Below are 22722 nucleotides of genomic sequence, written 5' to 3' on the forward strand. Positions count from 1 at the left end.
ATATATGCTTTCTTAATTCATGCCACTACCTAAACAGGAAATGAAGACATTTATAACATAGAAAGAGGTAAAAGAGACTTAAGTTTCTTTCTTCTGCCCTCTTTCTTTCCTTCTTCTTATCTCTTTCTTAAATAGAAGGTAGGAGACTGAAGTGCTCAAAGGCACAATTTTTGAAGCCAGTCACATCTAGGCTCTTTGTTTTCTTTTTTGGCTGTGCTGGATCTTCAATGCTTTGTGAGGGTTTCTCTAGTTGCGGAGAGCAGGGCTACTCTTCATTGCAGTATGTGGGCTTCTCTTTGTGGAGCACAGGCTCTAGGTTTGCAGGCTTCAGTTGTGGCTCATGAGTTTAGCTGCTTCTCAGTATGCGAAAACTTCCTGGACCAAGGATTGAACCTGTGTTCCCTGCACTGGCAGGCAGAGTCTTACCCACTGCACCACCAAGGAAGTCCCCAGACCTAGGTTTTGAATCTACATTTTGTTACTTACTAATCCACTGTTCTTGCCTGGAGAATCCCAGGGACGGGGGAGCCTGGTGGGCTTCCGTCTGTGGGGTCGCACAGAGTCGGACACGACTGAAGCGACTTAGCAGCAGCAGCAGCAGCAGCAGCAGCAATCTCAGGTTTGAACAAGTAACCTCCCTTGTTCAAGCTATAATTTCTTTGACTGTACAATGGTGATAAGAGGAACAAAATTATAGGATTCTTTTGAGAGTTTGTATATAATTTTTAAATATTTACTTATGTATTTATTTGGCTGCATTGGGTTTTAGTTGTGGCACACAGCATCTTTAGCTGCAGTATGCAAACTCTCATTTGTGGCACGTGGGATCCAGTTCCCTGACCAGGGACCAAATCCTGGTCCCTGGCATTGGGAGCAGAGTCTTAGCCACTGGACCACCAGGGACGTCCCAAAAGTTAAACTTTAACATGCATCAATATCTTTAACATAGTAGTTGACATTTCTATGTATATGGCTTGGTTCCTGCACTTAAGGAACTAACAGATTAGAGCTGTAGAGCCACTAGTTCCTCTAAGAGGAGGCAAAGACCCCACCACAATGGGCTAGATCAGGGAAGACATTAGCAGGGAGATTTGTGATCTGGATAGATTGGGTATCTATATCTACTATCTAGTTAGCTAACTGGGTATTCAGCAATCTTTCTAACTTAAAAAAGAGGTAGATTTAAATTTTAAAATAATAAACACTTATTTTAAGAAAAATAAGAAAATACACAAAGTAGAAAAATAAAATTTCCACAATTTTGCTACTCAGGGTAACTGAGATTAACATTTTGGTGATTAGTATTCATTAAATATCTAGATGCATTTGTCTTACCAAGATAGAATCATACTGTTTTAGCAACTTGGCTTGTCCACACAACAATATGTTGGGCCAATATCATCCCAAGTCAACAAGAATGCCTCTATGACAGTGGCTCTCAAATTGTGGACTCAAGATCTTTTTATACTCTTAAAATTTAGGTAACTCAAAATTTTTCTGTTTATGTTGATCTGTTGATATCTACTGTATTAGAAACTAAAACTGAGTAAAATTTACAAATAACAATTTGTCTAAAATAAACTGCCAATTGGTGTTAAATAACATTTGTAAATGAAAAACAGGTTTTCCAAAACAAACAAAAAGTGTGGCCACGTTTTACGTTTTTGCAAATCTTTTTAACAGAAGACAATTGGGTTCACATATCTGCTTCATCATTCAATCTACTGTAATATGTTGTTTTTGCTCAAAGATATGAAGAAACTCTGGCCTCAAAACAGATACATAGTTGGAAAAAGCAGGAGTGTTTTCAGATAAGTGTGGTTGTTACTCTTTGAAGCTACACCAGAACTGGTCCAATAGCAAAATCTTAAAGATTAATTCAATGTGGAAACTGAAATTTTTGTACTCCATAACATTGAATTCTACTAGTCTATTTAGCAATTTGAACAGATCTTTTACCCATGCTGGATTTCATAACATCCTGTATTTGTCATTTAGAAAATACTGGTTCATTGACTTATATGGATCTTCCAAATGTCAATACTTCACCACCCTTATGGCAGAAAGTGAAGAGGAACTCAAAGGCTTCTTGATGAAAGTGAAAGAGGAGAGTGAACAGGTTGGCTTGAAGCTCAACATTCAGAAAACGAAAATCATGGCATCTGGTCCCATCACTTCATGGGAAATAGATGGGGAAACAGTGGAAACAGTGTCAGACTTTATTTTTTGGGGCTCCAAAATCACTGCAGATGTTGACTGCAGCCATGAAATTAAAAGACACTTACTCCTTGGAAGGAAAGTTATAACCAACCTAGATAGCATATTAAAAAGCAGAGACATTACTTTGCCAACCAAGGTCCGTCTAGTCAAGGCTATGGTTTTCCCGTGGTCATGTATGGATGTGAGAGTTGGACTGTGAAGAAAGCTGAGCACTGAAGAATTGATGCTTTTGAACTGTGGTGCTGGAAAAGACTCTTGAGAGTCCCTTGGACTGCAAGGAGATCCAACCAGTCCATTCTAAAGGAGATCAATCCTGGGTGTTCATTGGAAGGACTGATGCTAAAGCTGAAACTGCAATACTTTGGCCACCTCATGCGACGAGTTGACTCACTGGAAAAGAGTCTGATGCTGGGAGGGATTGGGGGTGGGAGGAGATGGGGACGACAGAGAATGAGATGGCTGGATGGCATCACCTACTCGATTGACATGAGTTGGAGTGAACTCCAGGAGTTGGTGATGGACAGGGAGGCCTGGCGTGCTGTGATTCATGGGGTCACGGAGAGTCGAACACGACTGAGTGACTGAACTGAACTGAACACAATATTATGTTTTAATATCCCACCAAATTCACTAAGACTTTGTCAAAGTCACAGCAGCAGACACAAGTTCTCCACAAAACATTCACTTGAAAGCTAGAATTTTATTGCAGACAAAAAAATATCTTCCTTGAAGAGAAAGGCTTATGTGTTCATATCTGACAAAATGCCTGCCAAATACCTAAGTTGGAATAACGGTAGATTATCTGTCAGCTATTTTAAATAAATATAGTGTTCCACGATAAAGGTGGCTGGTTCAGCTAGCAACTCCATCAAAGAAGTGCTTCTCTTCAAGTCGACCATAACACTTTGGATATAGCAGAAAAACTTTATGTATACTTTCCTGTTCACTATACAGAATATTAGAAGACTCTCAGATTGAGATTTAACAAAATTAGTAATTTTTACTGTTGCAACAAGAACATTGTTAAGGGAAACAGGCTCCTCACCCTCCCCACCCCCATCCTTTTTAAGCAAGCGAAAGAAAGGTGGTGAAGAAATGACTAGTGACTTCGGTGACTAGTTGCTGTTGGTGTCACTCCCTTTATTTTGTGCTGTGCCCAACAGTTTCACCCACCATTGCTTCTTCAACAGTAATTACAAATACCAACATGTTTTTCTAAAAAAAAGCACATAACTTCTTCACCATTACCACAAAAAGTTTTTACCTCACAAACTTTCCCAATCTTAGGAACACTCATGGGGTCTGTGCACCACACTTTAAGAACCAAGGTTCTACAGTACTTTTAAAGGCTGCAGAGTATTACATTGTACGTGTGACCATAGTTTAGCCAGTGTCCTTTATTGAGGGCATCTAAGTTATTTGTAATTTTTCTCCATTGCCAATAATGATGTAGCTAAAACTTCACTTGCATCCTGAATTATTTCTCCAGGATATAGTCTTAAAAATGGAACTGCAAAGCCAAGGAGTACACATTTAAAATAAAAAAGAATCCTGAATATTGCCACATTGTTTTCCTGCAGTTTACCAATTTACACTTGCATTTTACATAACAATATAGAAGTACCCTTCCACTTATCAACAACGGTGATTATCTTTAAGGAAAAAAAAAGGTTACTAGATTTACAGGCAATAAGTGAATTCCATTTTTATTTAATTTGCATTTATTTACTTACTAGTTAGGTTTTTTTCATATATTTATAAAAATTGATGAGTATTTATGTATGTTGTCCATTTTCAAAATTGGAAGCCTTCTTGGGATTGTATCTTTTGGTCTGTTATGAGTGTGTAGGAATTTCTACCCAGGTTTTTGTTCACTTTTAAAATTTGTTTATTTTTATGTGTAAATTTTTAATTTTGATGAAGTTGCCTATCTTTTTTGAAATTACGTACCCAGTCTTCTTGGAGAAGGAAATGGCATTCTTGCCTGGGAAATCCCATGGACAGAGGGGCCTGGTGGGCTATAGTCCATGGGGTTCCAAATAGTTAGACCTGACAGCGATTAAATCGGAGAGGGAAATGACAACCCACTCCAGTATTCTTGCCTGGAGAATCCCGTGGACAGAGGAGCCTGGTGGGCTGCTGTCCACGAGGTCACACAGAGTCAGACACGACTGAAGCCACTTTGCATGCATGCATGCACCCAGTCTTTTTATATTATTTGTCTCTATTTTCTGCCTTTTAATATTTCCTATATTGTATATTTTCTGCCTTTTCTGTCATGCTTTAAAAATCCTTCTCCATCCCAATACTATAAAATGTATTTACTTCTTACTTTCTTAAAGCAGTTAACACCTCAGTTATTTTTATATACTATGTGAGATAAAGATCTAATTTAATCTTTTCCCAAATAATTAATTACTATTTATTCTTTCCAGAGCGTTAGGAACTTTATTTTTTCCTTTTATTAAAAAATACATTTTAAAATTACTTATTTTGTCAACAATTGAGTACACTACAGAAGACTCTCCTGTTTCTCAGAATCGTTGATCGTTTGGTCTCTTCCCTTTCAAACTGTTTCTTTCGCGTTTAAAATGTAGCTATTTAAATGTAGCTAAGCGCCAAAACGTGGTTTGCGGCAACCTGTTTGCTTTCCCCTCCCATTTATCTTTACCGTATCACATAGAGCTACTCTGTTCTTTTTAAGAGCTACATGATGTTCCATAATGCGGACACACCACGTTTATTTCGTCTTTCCTCTACAGATGAATGACTACGTTTCCAATTTTTCGTTATTTCTTCCACCTCTCCCAAGAACTGCTGGGGTACAAGCTTTCTTGCGCGCATGTGGAAGTGCCCACAGGTTACATCCCTAAAGAGAGCTTAACTTTTGAGGGTTGTTTTTTTTTTTTTGTGGGCTCAGGAGAACCAGTGCAGGTACTTCGGGAAGCAAAACACACCCACAACAACCCGACCAGAAAGAGACCCATGGCGGGTTCTCACTTAGCTTCTACAGTTGTATTTTTTTCTTTCCTTTCATAATGGACGTTGAATTTGCTTTTTACCTCGTAGATGCAACAGTTCCCAGCATGGAAACCAGCAGTACACTCATTCACTCAGCCACCAAGCCCAGTGACTAAGAAAACAGGGGAAGCCTCCAGCCGCACCAACCATGACGCCTGCTTCCGGGAATCGGACCGGAAGTCGCGCTTCGATTCTGCGTCAAACCCAACTTCAGGGGCCGTCGTAAAAGTGTCGCCCCTTGTCTCTGGGACCGGCCACAGGTTTCCACTCGCCTTTGGCGGGGGGTCTGGAACTGCGGGCGTCAGTTTCCCTCAAGATGGCGGACGAGGAGGCTGGGGACACAGAGAGGATGGAAGTCAGCACGGAGTTGCCGCAGACCCCTCAGCTACTGGCGTCTGTAAGTCCCTGAAGGCCAGTTCCTTTTGTAACCTTCCCCCCACCCCCGCCCCAGTCCCTTCCTACCGCGCTCAGGAGGATGCGGGGCTTCACCCTTTATGGTAGCTACGGGAACGGGGAGTCGTATGGATTGATCTGGATGGAAGCCACAGAATAAAAAGTTAGTCATCACTCACCTTCCTGCTGGCCAGGTCACTGGAATATAATGACTTTGTAATTTATTAGCCTTGACAAGTTCAAGCATGTCTCTGTCCTGACGTGGAGAGAAATAGTAATGTTATTAGATGATCTGGTATGGGGGTTTTGGAGGACGAGCCATTTTCCGATAGACGCAATGTTAACCCCTCCCCACGATAGGAGTCCAGGACGCAGCACCTAGTGTTGTATTGCATAGCTGCTTGGGTGGGGCCTGATAGTGGCAGGGAATGCTGCCACTGTCAACTCATGTCAAGATACGGTGGGTAGTACATCGCCGTAGTATCTTTAGAACCCAGGCCCAGTCCTCAGTAGAGAAACCCGTCTTCTGCCGTTGTTTTTTAAAGGTGAACAAGAGATGTTCAGACATTTCAGGTCAGAGCGATACCATTAATTAAGATCGGCATCAACAGTTTTCCCTTATATTGGGGAGGGGGGGATGAGAAGGCAGAGATAGTAAATTTGAGTCAATAGTCTGACTACTGGAAGAAAGCTGACTGAAGAGCATAAGAGGTAGGGGGCAACACTTGGGAATGTTCTGGATGCCCCCAGGCACCTAGTGGGGAGATAACATAGAAAATACTCAAATATTGGTCACTGCTTGATGTTGAGTTTTATTGATTGGCCTTTATTAGTGCATGTAGAAAAGTGTGGGATGTGCACTTCTTTCTGATGTTTCTTTGGTTTGCAGTTTTAATCAAAGTACTTTTTAAAGTATTTTACCCCTGCAGACACTTGAGTTTTGTTTTATGAGAGAACAGAGTGAGCTCCAGAAATAAGAGTCCACCTCAGGGACTGCAGAGACTGGCTAGAAGATAAAAATCAGGTGGGGAAGAAGTTGGAATAAGGGTTTGGCCATCAGGTAGGGCAGTGCTTGCAACCATCCTCTAACCCAAGTAGCAGTTCAACCTCTTTTCACCCTATTAAAGGAGGAAGCATATGTTTGGGATGATGATAAGTGAGAAGATAGGAAAACTTTAGAAGCAGCTGAAACATCTGGTCATAATGTAAACCTGTGCGTTTTACATCTTCGAAGGAGTGGAGAAACTGTGCAGTGATCGGAAGTGTTACTGTAGTTTTGTGTTGCTAAAGATGACAAGCGTTTATTCCTTGCAGGTGATGCAATAAAAACCTCACCATTCTGGACTGGATTTACTTAGAACAGTAGATAATGGTACAGGAGTCCAGCTGGAATTATGTTGCAAACTCTTCAAGATACATCAGATTTCTTTGGGCAAGACTTTGAGTTTTGCAAGATAGTAGGTAGATGACTGGAGAAGGCAATGGCACCACACTCCTGTACTCTTGCCTGGAGAATCCCATGGATGGAGGAGCCTGGTGGGCTGCAGTCCATGGGGTTGCTAAGAGTCAGACATGACTGAGCGACTTCACTTTCACTTTTCACTTTCATGCATTGGAGAAGGAAATGGTAACCCACTCCAGTGTTCTTGCTTGGAGAATCCCATGGGCGGCGGAGCGTGATGGGCTGCCGTCTATGGGGTTGCACAGAGTCGGACACAACTGACGTGACTTAGCTTAGCAACAGCAGGTAGATGACAAGAGAAATGTAGTTGCTTCAGGTTATTCACACTCTAGAGACACTGGTAAGTGCTCAAATTTTAGTACAAGAGAGGGTGAATGAAGACCTGTGACTGGTAAGCCTCCAGATTACTCTTTTGGCTTGGATCTGTCTACCTACTTTAGGACACCAGACATCTTCCTACTTTCCTCTTCTTTTAAAAAATACCATCTTCAATTTTATCCTGACTGTGGAGTAAGATACAAGCTTTCCAGTTTACTTATTCTTTTCCATTAAGCAAAACAGGCACAGAGATTCTTTAACATTTGAATAATTTGAATTTAAATTACCATTGGGAGGCAGGGGAAAACAAAAATAGTAAATATGGGACAGTTACAAAGGTTTAAGAAATCGTACCAATTCCGTTAGAGTCTTGTCCCTGGGTATTATTATTTCTATTTTTCTTATATCAAACTTCCTTCTTAGAATGTTTGTTTTTTGTCATATTGCTATCAACAGGCATGAAGTTTCTCAAATTTCTGACATCACATAACATGCAATTAGAATGTTCAGTTCAGTTGCTCAGTCATGTCCGAGTCTGCAACCCCATGGACTGTAGCATGCCAGGCCTCCCTGTCCATCACCACCTCCCAGAGTTTACCCAAACTCATGTCCATTGAGTCAGTGTTGCCATCCAACCATCTCATCCTCTGTCGTCCCCTTCTCCTCCCACCTTGAATCTTTCCCAGCATCAGGGTCTTTTCAAATGAGTCAGCTCTTCTTATCAGGTGGCCAAAGTATTGGAGTTTCAGCTTCAACATCAGTCCTTCCAATGAATACAGAGGACTGATCTCCTTTAGGATGGATTGGTTGGATCTCCTTGCAATTCAAGGGACTCTCAAGAGTCTTCTCCAGCACTACAGTTCAAAAGCATCAATTCTTCAGCGCTCAGCTTTCTTTACAGTCCAATCTCATATCCATACATGACTCCTGGAAAAACCATAACCTTGACTAGATGGACTTTGTTTTCAAAGTAATGTCTCTGCTTTTTAATATGCTGTCTAGGTTGGTCATAACTTTCCTTCCAAGGAGTAAGCGTCTTTTAATTTCATGGCTGCAGTCACCATCTGCAGTGATTTTGGAGCCCAAAATAATAAAGTCAGCCACTGTTTCTCCATCTGTTTGCCATGAAGTGATGGGACCAGATGCCATGATCTTAGTTTTCTGAATGTTGAGCTTCAAGCCAACTTTTTCACTCTCCTCTTTCACTTTCATCAAGAGGCTCTTTAGTCCTTCTTCACTCTCTGCCATAAGGGTGGTGTCATCTGCACATCTGAGGTTATTGATATTTCTCCTGGCAATCTTGATTCCTGCTTGTGCTTCTTCCAGCCCAGCATTTCTCATGATGTACTCTGCACATAAGTTAAATAAGCAAGGTGACAATATACAGCCTTGACATACTCCTTTCCCAGTTTGGAACCAGTCTGTTGTTCCATGTCCAGTTCTAACTGTTGCTTCCTGACCTGCATACAGATTCCTGCAGAGGAAGGTCAAGATGGTCTGATATTCCCATCTCCTTCAGAATTTTCCACAGTTTATTGTGATCCACATAGTCAAAGGCTTTGGCATAGTCAATAAGCAGAAATAGATGTTTTTCTGGAACTGTCTTTTTCAATGATCCAGCAGATGTTGGCAATTTGATTTCTGGTTCCTCTGCCTTTTCTAAAATCAGCTTGAACATCTGGAAGTTCACGGTTCATGTATTGCTGAAGCCTGGCTTGGAGAATTTTGAGCATTATTTTTCTAGTGTGTGAGATGAGTGCAGTTGTGCAGTGGTTTGAGCATTCTTTGAGCATTGCCTTTCTTTGGGATTGGAATGAAAACTGACCTTTTCCAGTCCTTTCCAGTCCTATGGCCACTGATGAATTTTCCAAATTTGCTGGCATATTGAGCGCAGCACTTTCACAGCATCATCTTTCAGGATTTGAAATAGCTCAACTGGAATTCCATCACCTCCACTAGCTTTGTATGTAGTAAGGCCCAGTTGACTTCACATTCCAGGATGTCTGGCTCTAGGTGAGTGATCACACCATCGTGATTATCTTGGTCATGAAGATCTTTTTTGTACAGTTCTTCTGTGTATTCTTGCCACCTCTTCTTAATATCTTAATATCTTCTGCTTCTGTGTATTCTTGCCACCTCTTCTTAATATCTTCTGCTTCTGTCCATACCATTTCTGTCCTTTATCGAGCCCATCCTTGCATGAAATGTTCCCTTGGTATCTCTAGTTTTCTTCAAGAGATCTCTAGTCTTTCCCATTCTAGTATTTTCCTCTATTTCTTTGCATTGATCACTGAGGAAGGCCTTCTTATCTTTCCTTTCTATACTTTGAAACTCTGCATTCAAATGGTATATCTTTCCTTTTCTCCTTTGCTTTTCGCTTCTTTTCTTTGTAAGGTCAGAGCCCTTACAAATTAGAATTTTAGAATATTAGAAATAATGGGTATGAATTATTGGATGTTTATTAGATGAGCCATTGCTTAAGAATCATTAGGGGACTTGATTCTGTAGGTCTGGGCTGGGGTCTGAGAAGTTTCATTTTCCCAAGCATGCCATGCCCTTTGAATGAAGTCCTGGTGTGTGGGCCATACTTAAAGTTAAGGCTTAGCCAGAGAAATTTGGAAGTTCTCAGTATGGAGTTGATAGTTGAGGTTGTGAGGATGGATAAGATCTTTGAGAAGTGTGTGTGTGTACGTACACAGAGAGAGACAGTTGGAGAGAGAGGGAGGAAGTAGGGAGAAGAGGGAGACAGGAATGATTACATTTCAGGGATAGGCAGTGAGAAGGACCTAGAAAGGAAGCAGCCAAGCAGGTAGGAGATGAGAGTAGTGCCATGTCATAGAGGGTAGTTTCTGAGAGAAGGTGGTTTACTGGGTCTAGGAAGTGAAGACTGACAACGGTTGGGAATTTATAATATGTGGAGTGGTCTGGCAGAACTTCTGCCTTCTGTCTTCATTAACTGGATTTTCTTTATTAGTCCATCTCAAAAGATGCCTCCTGATACAGTACTAAACTCTGTTCTTTTCCCTGTGTTCATCCTCTGTCCATGTGATTTCATCCAGTTCTGTGGCTTTAAATACCATCTGTATTCATTCAGTTCCCAAATTTATATCTCTGGGTCATCTCACTTCTGAGCACCACAATCACAGATCCAACTGCCTTCCTGATATATCCACTTGGATGTCTGAAAAGCGTTTCAGATGGAGGAGCAGTTAGGAAGCAACTACGATAACCAAGCCATAGCTGATGGTGGCTTGTGCTAGAGCAGTGTCACTGGAGATAAAGATGGATGGACTGGAGAGAGATTTTGGAAGTATGGTAGAAGTAGAAAGATTTGTTTATGGATTCGGAAAGAGAGAAAAGGAAAGAAACACGACATCTGGATCCCCAGTTTTTGACTTGAGCATTCATGACCATGCCTTTGTCATATACTGTGAGGAAAGATCAAGTTCGGGGAGGGCAAAGAAGGGAGGCAGATTAAGTTTTGTTATAGCTGACTCAGTAGGTGATGCTTCCCTGACAGCTCATGAACACAGACCATTCTTTCTCCACTGCACCTCTCTAGTCCTAGCCACCTTCTGTTGCCTAGGCAACTGCAGTGGTTTCTTAGCTGGTCTCTTAGCTTCTGTTTTTGCCCTCTTCCAGTCCATTCTCCACAGAACAATCAGAGTAATCTTTTAAAGACTAAATCAGATCATGTCAATCTCCTGCCTAAATCCTTCGGTGGTTTCCTGTCTACTTGGAATAAAATCTAAACTCATTACAAGTTCTTCAGGATCCTGCCTGATCCAGTCCCTCCATCTCCCCTTATTTCTGTTACTTTCTTCATCCACTTTCAGCTATCCCAGTTTCTAAAATAAATCCAATCTCTGTCTTACTTCAAGGGCTGTGCCTTTGCTTGCTGTTCTTTGTAGTGTCTTTCCTCTGCCTTTTCTTGATACTTGTCTAAAGATGGGTTCCTCTTACCATTCTCTGTCAAAGCACTCTGTTTATTTCCCTCACTGTACTTATGATCTGTAATTGCTGTATTGTCTTTATTTGTTTAAATGTCTATTTATGAAGAAAAAAAAAAGTCTGTTTCTCGTTCCAGGATGTAAGTTCCATAAAGGAAAGGATCATGTTTGACTTGTTCAGTGATCTGTTCTGGTATATGTTTGATACAGCAGACATTTATATACTCCTAACGAACAAAGTGACTTCACTTTCACTTTTCACTTTCATGCATTGGAGAAGGAAATGGCAACCCACTCCAGTGTTCTTGCCTGGAGAATCCCAGGAACAGGGGAGCCTGGTGGCCTGCCATCTATGGGGTCGCACAGAGTTGGACATGACTGAAGCAACTTAGCATCAGCAGCAGTGAATAAAGGAGAATCTACGTAAGTGATTTGTTTTAGCAAGATTGTCATGACTCGGGGAGGGAGATTGTGGATGGAAGATGAGAGGTGAATGAGGAACATATTAGGATAGTGGCTAACCTTGGAGTCTGGGATGAACAGGAGGTAAGGAAAGCCAAAACAGGAGTTCTGGGGGAATTGGCAGGATTTGAGGTGTTAAAGATTATGGAATTGACATAAGTGGAAGGACTGAAGATTATGGTCACAAAGGGGAATTTTGGAGTTTCAGAAACATTTGGACGCACATCAGGTTTTTTGTGGTTAGAGAGCCAGGTTGGATGCACCACTGTGCATTCCTTTGCATACTCCTCTTGTACGTAGCATGTCTCGGGCTATACACAGCATTGCCTGTTTACTGTCTGTCTGTCCTTCTAGATAGTAAACTCCTTAAGAACATGAAATGTTTCTTGTTCATGTCTGTATCTCTGATACTGAGCACAGTGCTTCAAATTTTTTATTGAGTGTGTGAATTTTAATGAATTAATGAGGGAAAGAATGAGGAGACATAAGTGGAAGCAAAGTAGTAGGAGTTGAAGGGGTTAAGAGATAATGAGGCTTAAAAGTTTAAAATTGAGGAAGGATTTTAAAAGTATCAACATTATGGAGGTATGATTTATGTACACAAAATGCTTCCATTTTAGGTCTTGTTTTTTTGGCCTTAGTTCCCCAACCAGAGATTGAACCCAGGCCGTTGGCAGTGAAAGAAGCATGAAGTCCTAACCACTGGACCGCCAGGGAATTCTCCATTTGAAGCGTTTGATTGATGAGTTTTGATAAAAGTATATACCTGTGTAATTACCACCATGTTAGGATAAAGGACATTTCTATTGCTGCTGAAGTTATTTTGTGCCCAAATGGGGATATTTGGGTTTGTTTGTTTTTCCCCAAGTTTATTATTGTTATGTTTGTGCAGTCATCATTATGAAAAATCAAAGAAAAGTTATCTACACTCTCATGTGTGTTCAGTTCAGTTCAGTTCAGTCGCTCAGTCGTGTCCGACTCTCCGCGACCCCGTGAATCACAGCACGCCAGGCCTCCCTGTCCATCACCAACTCCCGGAGTTCACTCAGACTCATGTCCACAGAGTCGGTGATGCCATCCAGCCATCTCATTCTCTGTCATCCCCTTCTCCTCCCGCCCCCAACCTTTCCCAGCATCAGAGTCTTTTCCAGTGAGTGTGTGTAGGGGATCTTTAAAAGATAACATAGTCTTTTGTTGACAGTTGACTCTAAAATGTGAGAGAGGAAGGAGTGAGAAGTTGTATACCATTTTCAGTGTGGAGGCATTTTTCCTTAGACATTTGTGTCTGTATTGTTTTAGGCCAGAGCACAGCTTTCTGTAGTAAGAACACACTTAGAGTAAGAAGACGAAGATGAAATAAAGTACTGAGTCCAGACTCAAGCCCTTTCCCACCAGATCATAGCAGGGCCTAGTGCCTGTTGTTTTTCTTCCATTAGAATCTCCTAATTTCTGTTGTAGACAGCTAGGGAAAATTCTGATTTTCAGTACCAAATTCTGTAGAGTCATAAATGAAGTTCTAAAACTACAAGAGTGACAGCTTCAGTCCTTCTAGTAACTTACTATAGATGAGCTGGTGCTTGAGAGTGACTGCTTATGTTTAATAACAGCCATTGTCCTACAAATAAAGAGGTTTTTATTCTCAGCAGTGCATAGAGAGTCTGTCTGGCTAGATGCATGTAGAAACCAGTGACACAGGATGAACCAATGTAGTATCTGCCCATCCTTTCTTTATGTGTGCTGGCTTTGAGGGTTACCTTAGATTTCTTTGAAGACGTTAATCATATGTTGGGCTCTGTGAAACAGTTTTCTCTAAACTTTTAACTCAGATGGCTTAAAACAGACTATTAAGGCCTCTTTAGTCCCAAATGGTTCCTATGAACTCTTACGTGTTCTTCTAAGATAATGTGGTTTAACATACCTCCTATTGAAGAACCAATAGTTATTTGGTGAGTTTGTTATTTAAAAGCATTTGTTACAGTCCTTTTATTTTTTTAAAATGTTGTTACACTCTGTAGTAAGCTCAGAGCTTATGGAAATACAATGTACTGAATAAATGCTACTGAAAGGTCTCAGAAGAGTTATTGTGCTTCTCTAAGTGCCTACTTGCTATTCAGGAATGACATAGGCCCTGTCCAGAATGGAGTCTGCTGTTCATCACTTAAATATAATTCTCCTTCAAAGAATTTACTTAATGCTGTTCTTCAGAATGAAGTCTCTTTGACTTTTTTGGAGGAGTAGGGCTCTAACCACTTAATGTGTCTTTATGGACTATCTTTTACAAATCCTTTGAACTTTTGGTGTAGTTGGATAAGCTAGAAATGACTTTAGCCACAGGAGGAAAAAATCTGTTAATTATCCATGTATGTTTTTATATACACATACTCTGAAAAAGAATTTTGGGTTATTTGGAAATATTAATTCAACACAGTAGAAAGAGAATATGAGATATGTACCCCATAGTATAGGAAACCAGATTTCATTCATCCAGAGACTTTAAGGAGAGCTTTGAAAATTGGAGCATGAACCTATGGTTAGAGAAGAAAGGGAAGAGAATGGCTTAGGAGGGATGGGATGCTTTCAAAGACTGAATTCTTACAGCATGCATATATGTATATTATTTCAACAGGGAAGAAGAAAGAGGGGCCTTATTTGTCACGCTTACTGTACATTTGATTCTGGCTAATGGCTTAGTGGTAAAGAATCCTCCTGCCAATGCAGGAGACCTGGGTTTGATCCCTGGATCAGGAAGATCCTCTGGAAAAGGAAATAGCAACCCACTACAGTATTCTTGTCTGGGAAATCCCGTGGACAGAGGAGCGTGGTGGGCTACAGTCCATGGGGTCACAAAAGAACTGGACATGACTTAGCAACAAAACAACAATTTTATCAATGCCTTGAAGACATAGTAGACTTACCATATGTACAAACAATATAAGGCTTAACAGATATAATAATATTATAGTACACACACACACACAAAATCTCCTTAGGCTAGATTTTGCATTAAAACTAACAAGGTGAAATTTAATTGCCATCGAAATAAAGCCTTATGTTTAGGACTGGGTATTTATGTGTAGGACTAAATCTCTTGTATGTGACTGATTTGAGGCTTTTAGTTTTTTGCATACTCACTAAGCCATAACATGATATGGCTGCCAAAACAAAGCAAGCAAGCAAAAAAAAAATCTCTTTAAGCAGCTTAGTGTCCAGGATAAGGGAAATACTGAAGCATATTTTACATGTTCTGTGAAACATGTAAAACATGTGAAACATTTGAACGTGTTCTGTGAAACATGTTCATGTGAATCAACATGGAGTGTGGTCTGGATCCCCCGTCTTTACGGATGGCTAAATTTCATTTCTAGGAATGAACAAGTTTTCTTTAGTTTCTACATTCCTGTTCTTAGCCCTGGAATAAAGAGACTAATGGGAGTTAATATTTATCTTCGTTTATTTGATAGGTTGTTGGGTGAAAGAGCAGAGTAATTTGTGTTGGATTATTCCAGACAGCATAACTTAAAACTTACAGGATGGTAGATTTTGTTTTAATTTGGACTGTAAGAATGGAAGCTGGCTGAGAGGAAGTCTTCAGATAGGCTTAGGGAGCTGATTATCAGATATAGACAATTTCCCTGTGGGATAAGTGGGTGAACTAGGGTTTTTGTTGTTTGCTTGTTTTTAAACTTCATAAATCTGTCAGATAGTATTACAAAAAATTTTAGTGTAACCAAAAATTTTCTTGGTTCCTAGAGGTGTTCCAGTTATAAATCCAGTACTTGCTATGAACAGTTCTACAGGCTCCAGATTTTGTTATGCCTTTAAATCAGGGGAATTAGAAACAGAATTACAGGCCCTCTGAAGACTGTTGATGTCCATCAGTTATCTCAGGAAGCGTAAGTTGTGATTTGAACAAAAGGGAACTATTATACTTAAAGTAAGTTCCATTTTCAGACTGATGTTCCCAAATAGGCATCCCAGTCTCTGGGTCAGAGTCGAAAGAATATCTTTAATCTCCATGGGGACAAGGAAAATATTTGGAATGTTTGAGAATTTAAGTGTGTGAGAACTTGTTTTCACAGAACAGTCGATTAGGAAAGTCTTCCCTTATCTAAATATTGAAAAAAAAAAAGATTTTTCCCCTGAACATGAAAATTTAAAATTCTTAATCATGTCTCAAATTGGAGAAAATACTAAAAGCAACCAACCAAAGAACAAAATCAAACCTACTCCAGTCACATGTAATTCCTGAACATGTCACTCAGTAAAGTACATCCTGAATAGTTTTTCTTATCAAGGAAAAAAAAGAAAGAAACCTTAGCTGAAAAAAGGTTTTCATAGTTGCGGCAGTCATCTAGGAGAGAATTTTTATGAAACAGTGTAATTGTAGTTTATCTGATGTAAGAATTTGTAAATAGTTTTGGAAGATTTAATATCATTTGCTTTGTTCTCTCGCTATAGCAAGAAGTCCATAACTTTCAGCAATGACTGAGAACTTGTATTAAGTACTTGAGATAGGCTTGTGGGGATACAAGGATTTGGAAGGAAAGTACCTTCCCTCAGGGAGCTGACAGTCTGGTTGAAGGGGCTTGATGTCCTCATTTAAAGGTAACTAATGTTATCTACCAAAGATGTAGGTTCTGAATGTGTACCTCCTTTAGTCAGTGCTGTATTGGACTTATGGGAGAGAGAAGTTTCCTTAGGTTGGTTAGTGAAGTATTCATGGAGGTGAATTTAGAGCTAAATGGACTTTAAGGAAGAGGTGAGGTGGAAGGATAGAGAGCTAGCAGTAAAGTCAGTGGAGAAGGTGTTGAAGGAATCAACACCCAGAGATTCTATCCAAATCAGCCAATTCTGTAAAGATAGCATTTTACAATGTTAGTTCCTCAGACTGAGATGTGTAATGACAGAGATAAAATTTAAGAACATTTAGTGGTATCCATGAATGTTAGGCATTTGTTAGCTAAAGAGGCTTTATTTAGAGGGAAATTTTAAAAAGAAGACAAAGCTTTTTTTTGTTTTACTATTAAAGTGAAATTGATCAAGTCTTATGGGTAAATTTAAATGAATTATGTATTTATATTTGATTAAGTAGAATGAGCACTGAACACTGAGAGTCAGGATACTAAGTTCTGTTCCTGACCCTGATAGTTAGTATTCAGTCTTGGACAAGCCAGATTACTTTTTCCTTATAACTCAGTTTTAAATGAAGGAATTGAACCAGAATACATCCCTGAGGTTTTTGGTGATTCTCGTTTCTCATGTTCTTAAAAACATTCTTGAAAACTAGAAACTAGTTCTGTGCCTTCCATAATTAGATAGGACAGAAAAAGGCTTTTGGTGTATAGTACTGAATATATAGAGAATTTTTTTAAAAATGCTCTTTAAAGAAAAGAATTTCAGGTACAACATAGAATGTTAAATCTTCTAGTTATAGTTATTGTCAGATATGCAAACACGAGTTGTTGGTTTGTGAGTACCCTATAAAAATTAAAGTTAGAATATTGGAAGGTTTAGTTATTTTTTTAAAAAAAGGTTTTAGTAAAATATTTTTAATTTTATAATTAAAAAATTGCTCCCCAAATATGGATGGAATCGGTGTAAAGATGTTATTAGGTAAGCAAACATACAAATTCCATGAAAATATGCTAAAATCCCACTACTCACTACTGTTGACATTTGGTATATATTCCTACTAAATTTTTCCCCATGTTAATATACATACTGTATAACCAAATGAGATTTTATATATGCTACTCTGTAACCTACTTTAATATCCTGTATATCTTTACTGCCTTTCTACTAGGTGGAAATAGACATCGTCAATATCATCTTTGTCAAACTTCTTATTTTGAACTCATTTTAGACTTTAAGAAAGCTTTAAAAATAGCACAGTCAATTCCATTATATCCTTAACCCTTGCATCCCCTAATGGTAGCATCTCACATAAAGTAGTACAGTTAATAGGGTTAGGAAGTTAATATTTCTACGAACTAAACAACAGTCCTTATTCACATTTTGCCAGTTTTCCTACTAATGACCTTCTTCTGTTCCAGGATCCTATCAAGGCTCCCACCTTACCTCCCACCTGTTTGTTTCATCCAGTGTGTAACAGTGCCTCAGTGTCTCCATCGTCTCCTTTCAGTTTGTAACAGTGTCTTGATCTTTCCTTATTTTTAATGATCTCAGCGAGACTGCTCAAGAATATTGAGCAGTTACTTTGCACAATATTCCCGGTTTGGGTTGGATATTCTCTTACATTTGGAAGGAGGGTATATATTTTTGGCAAGAATAACATAAAGATGGTACCATATCCTCAGTATATCATATTAAGGGATTCTTGATATCACTATTTCTTATTACTGGTGATATTTATCTTAATCACTTGGTTAAGTTGGTATCTGCAAGGTTTCTCTATAGTTACTACCTTTTCCCTTTGTTCTTAATAAGTATCTTAAAGGGAGACACTTTGAGACTTTTTGGCATCATTTTAATGGATGTATCTCCTATGGTTTTTTAGCATTTTTGTTTCCCCCCCTCTTGATTGCATTATTGACACTTGTCAAACAAGGTCAAACAGTATAACATTGTTTAAAGTAAAAAGTGAAAATTCTGAGACCTTTCCCTCTGTTCTTTTCTCCATATAACCATTGTTAACAATTTGATATTTCTCTTTCTAGACACTTATTCTGTGTTTAGGAAACGTAATGATACATGTATCTATACAGATATGTACATATATCTCTACATATATGTACATGTTGAATTAGGAAACTCAAATGTATAGAAATGTATAAATATCATTTAGAAATTTGTTTTTGCCTTTACAAAAATGAAATTATATTATTTTAAACTTTTTCAGTCTACAGTATTTTATGACATTCTGACTGCATATAATACTTTGGATGTACCCTTTACTGATAAACATTTAGGTGGACTTTGTTTTTTCACAGTTATAAGCGATATAGTGGACACAATGGAATATATATATATCTATTTTTTCAGTTGAATAGGTGTGGTTAAATGATAGATTCCACCATTTCTTTAAATTATTCCCTTATTGATGGACATTCAGATTTTTTTTTCGTGTTATAAATGACTTTGTACATGAAATGTGTAGATTGAAAAAACTTTAAAATGATTTTTGATAGATAATACATATGGTAAAAAAAAATTAAATAGTAAAAATGTTTATACAGTGAAAAATAAGTATAGGCCTATTTCTGCTGTTAACAATGTATTTTGAACCCTTACAGAGATTGTCTACTCTTATGTAAGCATACACTGATATATCTCCTTCTTTTCACATCTTTCTTTATAAATGGTTGCATACAATATTCACTGTTTTTTACTGTTTGCTTTTTTTTAACCATATAGCTTAAAGACTGTTTTATATTAGTACATTTAAACCTGTGCCCCCTCCCTTTTTTATAATGGCTGCATTGAATTTATGTGCCATGATTTATTCAGCTCTTGTTATGGGACGTTTAAGTTGTTTCTAGCCATTTATTATTATAATAATCCTGCAAATAAAATACTTGTATATATTTCTTTTTAAGTATTTGAGTTTACCTGAGGAACAGATTGCTCAAAGTGGGAATTTCTGAGTCGAAGTTTATATAAATTAAAAATTTTAACAATTATTAAAATTGTCCTTCTGAGAGGACAGGCTAATTTCTACAATAGTACATAATTTTAATATAATATGTTTTACATAAAGTTTTACAGAGTTGAACTTATGGAGGCATATTGGGCTTCAGGAGAGCAAACTCAGCCTTATATATAATCAAATATCTGTAACTTTCCTTAGTTACTTGTGATGGAACTTTATGCAAATTCTTTTTTAAAAAAAATTTTTATTGGAGTATAGTTATTTATACTATAAATCAACTTTGTGTTTGTGTTTGTTTCAGGTGTATACAAACTGAATCAGTTTTATGTGTGTGTGTATATACACACATACACACTCACACCCAGGCACATATATCCACTCTTTCTTTAGATTCTTTTCCCATATAGGCCGTTACAGAGTTTTGAGTAGCGTTCCCTGTGCTATACAGTAGGTTCTTATTTGTTACCTATTTTATGTATATAGTACTCTGCATATGTCAGTTGCAGTCTCTTGATTTATGCCTTTCCCCTGTTAATGATTAATTCTAATTATATGTCAGCTTATAAAACTCCTTAGACAAGTTTTATGAGTTTATTGTAGTTGAATAGATTTCTGATTCCTTTTCTTTGTCCTGAAAATTGTTTTTTAACACTTCAAAGGGGCACCTGTTATTTACTGTAAGATACAGTGAACAAGTATGTGTTCACCTTGTCAGAACTTCATGATTTTATAAACATTATCTAGCCTTTGTTTTTAAAGACTGAAGAGTCCTAGTTTTCCACCCCTATTATTTTTTCTAGGATTCTTTCATTTCCCTTGATAGTTTTCGCTTCAGTAACATTACCCAATGGCCTGAACAGTCAGTCCTACTTCTTGGGATCAGGGTATTCCTGTGCCAAAAGGGCCAGGACTTCAGCTATGCAGATAGCTGTGGGTGGGTGCTCTATCATCTGTTGGCAAGTTGGGTTAGTATCTGATAAATATACTTCATAGTTGCCTCCTATTTCTGTGTAATTTCATGGAAGCAGTAGCTCAATTTAAGAAGTGGGGCCATGTTCATTTTAATATATATCTGTTCTAAAATTTATCTTTCACAGTCTGATTGTATGAAAATTTGAAAAATGCACAGTGAGTAGCAGAACTGGATACCAGTTACTCACGTTTATTTTGAGGAACAGAAAGTTTTAATTTTGATTAATTCTATTTTATCCATTTTTTTTCATGGTTAGTGCTTTTTGTGCCCTGTCCAAGAAATCTTTGCCCTCCCAGAGGATGTCAAAGAGTTTCTTCTATGTTTTTGTCAAGAAATTTTACACTTTTAGTTATTACATTTAAATCTGTGATCCTTTTCAAATTAATATTTGTGTATGGTGTGAAGTGTGGGTTGAAGTTAATTTCTTTCCATTAGGATATCTAATTACTCCTGCCCCAATTTTTGAAAATTGCTGTCTTTTTTAAACTATGTTGGTTCCTTTTTTAAAAAATCAATTGACAACCCACTCTAGTATTCTTGGGCTTCACTTGTGGTTCAGCTGGTAAAGAATCCACCTGCAACGTGGGAGACCTGGGTGTGATCCCTGGGTTGGGAATATCCCCTGGAGAAGGGAAAGGCTACCCACTCCAGTCTTCTGGCCATGGGGAATTCCATGGACTATGGGGTCCCAAAGAGTCGGACACGACTGAGCAACTTTTGCCTTCACTTTATTTACATGTGTGGATTCATTTTTAAACTCTCTTAGTTCCATTGATAAATATATATATACGCCGGTGCTAATTCCACGCTATTAGTATATCTTTATAGTAAGTCCTAAAATCAGCTACTGTTACGTCTCCTTCTAAGTCCTTTTGGTTCAGTTCAGTTGCTCAGTCACGTCCGACTCTTTGTGACCCCATGAACCACAGCACGCCAGGCCTCTCTGTCCATCACCAACTCCTGGAGTTCACCCAAACCCATGTCTGTTGAGTCAGTGATGCCATCCAGCCATCTCATCCTCTGTCGTCCCCTTTTCCTCCTGCCCTCAGTCTTTCCCAGCATCAGAGTGTTTTCAGATAAGTCAGATCTTTGCATCAGGTGGCCAAAGTATTGGAGTTTCAGCTTCAACATCAGTCCTTCCAATAAACATCCAGGACTGATTTCCATTAGGATGGACTGGTTGGATCTCCTTGCAGTCCAAGGGACTCTCAAGAGTCTTCTCCAACACCACAGTTCAAAAGCATCAATTCTTCTGCACTCAGCTTTCTTTATAGTCCAACTCTCACATGTATACATGACCACTGGAAAAACCATAACCTTGACTAGATGGACCTTTGTTGACAAAGTAATGTCTCTGCTTTTTAATATGCTGTCTAGGTTGGTCATAACTTTCCTTCCAAGGAGTAAGCGTCTTAATTTCATGGCTGCAATCACCATCTGCAGTGATTTTGGAACCCAAAAATATAAATTCAGCCACTGTTTCCGCATCCATTTGCCATGAAGTGATGGGACCAGATGCCATGATCTTAGTTTTCTGAATGTTAGCTTTAAGCCAGCTTTTTCACTCTCCTTTTTCATTTTGATCAAGAGGCTCTTTAGTTCTTCTTCACTTTCTGTCATAAGGGTGGTGTCATCTGCATATCCGAGGTTATTGATATTTCTCCCGTCAATCTTGATTCCAGCTTGTGCTTCTTCCAGCCCAGCGTTTCTCATAATGTACTCTGGATATAAGTTAAATAAGCAGGGTGACAATATACAGCCTTGATGTACTCCTTTCCCAGTTTGGAACCGGTCTGTTGTTCCATGTCCAGTTCTAACTGTTGCTTCCTGACCTGCATACAGGTTTCTCAAGAGGCAGGTCAGGTGGTCTGGTATTCCCATCTCCTTCAGAATTTTCCACAGTTAATTGTGATCCACATAGTCAAAGGCTTTGGCACAGTCAATAAAGCAGAAATAGATGTTTTTCTGGAACTCTCTTGGTTTTTTGATGATCCAGCGGATGTTGGCAATTTGATCTCTGGTTCCTCTGCCTTTTCTAAATCCAGCTTGAGCATCTGGAAGTTCACGGTTCACGTATTGCTGAAGCCTGACTTGGAGAATTTTAAGCATCACTTTACTAGCGTTTGAGATGAGTGCAATTGTGCAGTAGTTTGTGTATTCTTTGGCTTTGCCTTTCTTTGGGATTGGAATAACTGTCCTTTTCCAGTCCTGTGGCCACTACCGAGTTTTCCAAATTTGCTGGCATATTGAGTGCAGCACTTTCACAGCATCATCTTTTAGGATTTGAAATAGCTCAACTGGAATTCCATCACCT

General features: G+C 38.8%; 2 protein-coding genes across 4 annotated transcripts in view; one reads left to right on the forward strand and one right to left on the reverse strand.

Annotated features, from left to right (window-relative positions):
* The window catches only part of TMEM62 (transmembrane protein 62), a 57417-nt gene extending 52012 nt beyond the window's left edge, over positions 1-5405 (reverse strand). For all 3 annotated transcript variants that reach the window (XM_088839753.1, XM_088839752.1, XM_088839751.1), the window contains exon 1: positions 5283-5405. The gene's annotated coding sequence lies outside the window, so the exon portion shown is untranslated. The remainder of the gene's footprint in view (positions 1-5282) is intronic.
* The window catches only part of UBR1 (ubiquitin protein ligase E3 component n-recognin 1), a 150255-nt gene continuing 132835 nt past the window's right edge, over positions 5303-22722 (forward strand). Inside the window, exon 1 of the mRNA XM_055435348.2 lies at positions 5303-5638. Coding sequence (XP_055291323.2) covers positions 5558-5638 — 81 coding nt within the window. The 5' untranslated portion in view covers positions 5303-5557. The remainder of the gene's footprint in view (positions 5639-22722) is intronic.

Source organism: Moschus berezovskii, chromosome 9, assembly GCF_049115385.1.
Source record: "Moschus berezovskii isolate FMDL1 chromosome 9, NW_MosBer_1.0, whole genome shotgun sequence".
Taxonomy (NCBI): Eukaryota; Metazoa; Chordata; class Mammalia; order Artiodactyla; family Moschidae; genus Moschus; species Moschus berezovskii.